The 4609-nt window shown below is 37.7% G+C and overlaps 1 protein-coding gene across 1 annotated transcript; it reads left to right on the top strand.

Moving 5' to 3' along the window:
• The first annotated feature begins 799 nt into the window (after positions 1–799).
• On the top strand, positions 800–1822 carry LOC132277496 (uncharacterized). The gene has a single exon (XM_059779351.1). The coding sequence runs from the start codon at positions 800–802 to the stop codon at positions 1820–1822; it is 1023 nt and encodes a 340-aa protein (XP_059635334.1).
• The last annotated feature ends 2787 nt before the right edge of the window (positions 1823–4609 follow it).

The raw sequence follows: 4609 nt of genomic DNA, 5'->3' as shown, positions 1-4609 counted from the left end.
CCCCCTGTGATGTGAGAAGTAATCATGTTCTGGCAATGAAAAAAATAGTTACTTAATTTTCTAAGAAAACAAAATCAACGGGACTAGTCGACAAATGGTTTTATGAAATCGAGGGGGTCGTCGTATAACAATTTGCACCAATGCAACGAATCTCGTTATTGACGAGCTTCGTCATCGACAGGTAAGTAGCCTAAAAACGACGGGTTGGTCATCGACGGGGATGGTAAGGTAGGTAGCCACAAATCGGTGGCTTTGTCGTCGAGGAAAGTGGTGCTATTATTCGTACTAACATCTGCCCTTAAGTGATGAAGTGTGGATTGCTTGTCTGGCAGTAAGAGAGTCAGAACTGTTAGAAATTAAACTTTATTTTATTTTAAAATATCTTTAAAAGTCATGGGTGTTTTTTTATTTGATATTTTATAATTATGTGAGTTTTTTTATTAGAGTTAGTGGGGGGCATGAGAGTTACAACTAGTAAATGGTCATGTTAGTGGGTTAGTGGGAGTTTTGCCTACTAAATGATATGTTAGTGGGGTGTTAATTTTCATTTTCATTTATGTTTTGAAGCCTATATAAACCCATGCATTGTACTCATTTTCAATCAAGTGAAATAAAAAGTGTTTTCCTCCATTTCTATTCTCTTCCAAATAGTATAGTGTTATGTGTGTAACTAGGCCACTATTTCCAACAAAGTGGTATCAAAGCTAGTTTGTGAGAGAGAGAAGAAATGGCAAACAATTCGGTTCCATTTCAAATGCCTCGATTCACCAAAGATAACTATGAAAATTAGTGTATCCGTATGAAGGCAATTTTGGGAGCACAAGATGTGTTGGAAGTTGTTTCCAAAAGTTATGATGAGCCAGAAGATGAGGCAACTTTGTCTCAAGTCGAAAAAGATGTTTTACAAGCCATGAGAAAGAAGGACCAAAAGGCGGTGATGACCATCCATCAATGTTTGGATGATGGAATGCTACAAAGAGTTGCTAGTGCAGAAAATGCAAAGCAACAATGGGAGATTCTTCAAAACTCCTTCCAAGGAGTTGAAAAAGTGAAGAAGGTTCACCTCCAAACATTGCGAGGTGAATTTGAAGCATTGCATATGAAGGAATCTGAATCAATTTCAGATTATTTTTCGAGGGTCCTGGCTATTGTAAATCAACTAAGAAGATATGGCGAAACCACCATGACTGATACAAGGGTCGTTGAAGAGATCCTTCGGTCGTTGGATTCCCAATTCAACTACATTGTTGTAGCCATTAAAGAGTCAAAGGATTTGGATTCCATGACTGTTGATCAACTCATGGGTTCGTTGCAAACTCATGAAGAAAAGGTGGTGAAGAAACAAGAAGCTTTGGAGCAAGTGCTACAAACAAAGTTTTCATTGAACGAAAAAGACGAAAAACATGGAGGAAATCAAAGGGGCCGAGGACATGGAAATGCACGTGGCCGAGGAAGAGGAAGAGGCCGTGGAAGAGGAGAAAAAAGCGGTCAACACACAACCAGCAATGAAGAAAAAGTCCATGACTCACAACAACTAAGAGGTTGTGGTAAAGAAAATTACTCAAAGTCATATGGAAGGAGGTATGATAAGTCTCAAATTCAATGTTACAATTGTCAAAAATATGGTCATTATGCTTCGGAATGTAGAAATGTTGCTAACGATGTTGAAGAAAAGGCTAATTATGTTGATGAAGAAGGGAGCCTACTTTGTTGTTGGCATACGAAGGTGAAAGGAGTGACGAAGATGTGTGGTATCTTGACACCGGTGCAAGCAACCATATGTGTGGTAGCAAAGAGAAGTTCGTTGATATTGATGAATTAATAAATGGTAAGGTGACATTTGGAGACTTATCACAAATTCCAGTAAGAGGGAAAGGTAAAATATTGATTCATTTGAGGAATGGGCATCATCAATTTATCTCTAATGTTTATTATGTGCCTAATATGAAGAACAATATTTTAAGTTTGGGACAACTCTTAGAAAAAGGCTACAATATTTCCATGAAGGATTGTAGTCTTTCGATAAGAGACCCATTGGGTAATTTGATTGCCAAGGTTCCAATGACAAAGAACTGGATGTTTTTGTTAAATATTCAAGCCGACAAGGCTAAATGTTTGAAGGATTGTTTTAATGATTTAACTTGGCTTTGGCACTTGAGACTTGGGCACTTGAATTTTGGAGGATTAGAGTTGTTGGCCAAAAAGAAGATGGTAAAGGGATTGCCTTTCATTAGCAATCCAAATCAATTGTGTGAAGGATGCCTCTTTGGAAAGCAATCAAGGAAAAGTTTTCTTAAAGAAGCTACCACAAGAGCTACGGCGCCATTACAACTTATCCATTCGGATGTTTATGGTCCAATTTCTCCATCATCATTTGGTAAGAATAATTATTTTTATTATTCATTGATGATTTTAGCTGAAAAATATAGGTGTATTTTCTTAAACAAAAATCGGAGGTGTATGAAATTTTTAAGAAATTTAAAGCACTTGTTGAAAAACAAAGTGGCTATGATGTAAAGGTTCTTCGATCCGATAGAGGTGGTGAATTCACATCAAATAATTTCAAAAAATTTTGTGAAGAAAATAGAATTCACCATCCTTTAACGGTTCCGAGATCGCCCCAACAAAATGGAGTTGCAGAAAGGAAGAATAGAACCATTCTCAATATGGCTCGAAGCATGTTGAAAAGCAAGGAAATGCCTAAAGAATTTTGGGCTGAAGCGGTTGATTGTGTGGTGTACTTGTCCAACCGATCTCTTACTAGAAGTGTGCAAAACAAAACACCACAAGAAACATGGAGCGGAAGAAAGCCAAGTGTCTCTCATTTGAGGGTTTTTGGGAACATTGCCCATGTGCACGTGCTGGATGAAAGGAGGACCAAGTTAGACAACAAAAGTGAAAAAATGGTGTTCATTGGCTATGATGCAAATTCCAAAGGCTACAAGTTGTACAATCCAAACAATGGGAAGATTGTCATTAGTAGAGATGTTGAATTCGAAGAGGGAGCCACATGGGATTGGAACACTCCAAATGAAGATTATAATATTTTTCCAATTTCTAATGAGGAGCAAGAAAATGAAGGCATGGAGCAGCCCATTTCTTCACTAACATCACCTCCACCACCATCAATTCAAGATCAATCAACTCCATCATCATCAAGTTCAAGTAACACACCACCACTTCGCATGAGGAGTTTTTGTGACATATATGACGAAACAGATGAGGTAACGGAAAGGTTAGGTGATCTAACACTTTTTTGTCTTTTTGCGGATTGTGAACCCATATGATTTGAATAGGCGGCACAAGACAAAAAATGGAGAATTGCTATGGATGAAGAAATTAAATCCATAGAGAAGAATGACACATGGGAGCTTGCTACACTTCCAAAAGAGCAAAAGGCAATTGGTGTCAAATGGGTGTATAAAGCAAAGAATAATGCAAATGGTGAAGTTGAAAAATATAAAGCAAGATTGGTCGCCAAGGGGTACAACCAAAAGCCCGGAATTGACTATGAAGAGGTATTTGCACCCGTAGCTCGTTTGGAAACAATTAGATTGTTAATTTCTTTGGCAGCCCAGAACAATTAGAGAATCCACCAAATGGATATGAAATCGGCTTTCTTGAATGGGTTTCTTGAAGAAGAAGTGTATCTTCAACAACCCATGGGCTATGTTGTAAAGGGGCAAGAAAATAGAGTCTTGAAATTGAAGAAGGCTTTATATGGCTTGAAGCAAGCACCAAGGGCGTGGAATAAGCGAATTGACAAATATTTTCAAGACAATAATTTTTCAAAGTGTCCATATGAACATGCTCTTTACTCCAAAGTAAGTGAGAATGGAGATGTATTTTTTGTTTGCTTGTATGTTGATGATTTAATCTTCACAGGTAGCAATCCAAAAATGTTTGAAGATTTCAAGAAGGTTATGGCTCGAGTGTTCGAGATGACAGATATTGGCATCATGGCTTATTATCTTGGCATTGAGATCAAGCAAATGAAGGATGGAATTTTCATTCACCAAGAAAGCTATGCTAAGGAAATTCTCAAGAAATTCAAGATGGAAGATTGTAAATTGGTGAACACGCCCATGGAAGTTGGAATTAAATTGTCAAGAGATGAAGATGGAGAGATGGTGGATCCAACATTTTTCAAAAGTCTTGTTGGAAGCTTGAGATACTTAACATGCACAAGGCCGGACATATTATTTGCGGTTGGGTTTGTTAGTCGGTTTATGAAAAGACCCACCATAACTCATTTTAAGGCGGCTAAGAGGATTCTTCGTAACGTCAAAGGTAGCCTTGATTTTAGGTTATTCTATTCATTTACTAATGATTTCAAGCTTGTGGGTTATTCTGATAGTGATTGGGCCGGAGATTTGGATGATAGAAAAAGTACTTCTGGCTATTATTTTTTTATGGGAAATGTTGCTTTTACATGGTGTTCAAAGAAGCAACCCATTGTCACCCTCTCAACTTGTGAAGCAGAATATGTTACAGCCACTTCACGTGTTTGTCAAGCAATTTGGTTAAGGAATTTGTTAAAGGAATTACACATGCTACAAGAAGAGTCAACGAAGATTTTTATGGACAACAAATCAGCAATTGCTTTGGC

Source organism: Cornus florida, unplaced genomic scaffold (genome assembly GCF_030987335.1).
Source record: "Cornus florida cultivar Cherokee Brave unplaced genomic scaffold, ASM3098733v1 CherokeeBrave_3.0.0_Hap2_Chr10, whole genome shotgun sequence".
Taxonomy (NCBI): domain Eukaryota; kingdom Viridiplantae; phylum Streptophyta; class Magnoliopsida; order Cornales; family Cornaceae; genus Cornus; species Cornus florida.
This window is presented reverse-complemented; position numbering and strand designations above follow the sequence as displayed.

Coding starts and splice junctions, on each gene's coding strand:
- LOC132277496 (XM_059779351.1), top strand. CDS start 800: ATGAAGGCAATTTTGGGAGCACAAGATGTGTTGGAAGTTGTTTCCAAA.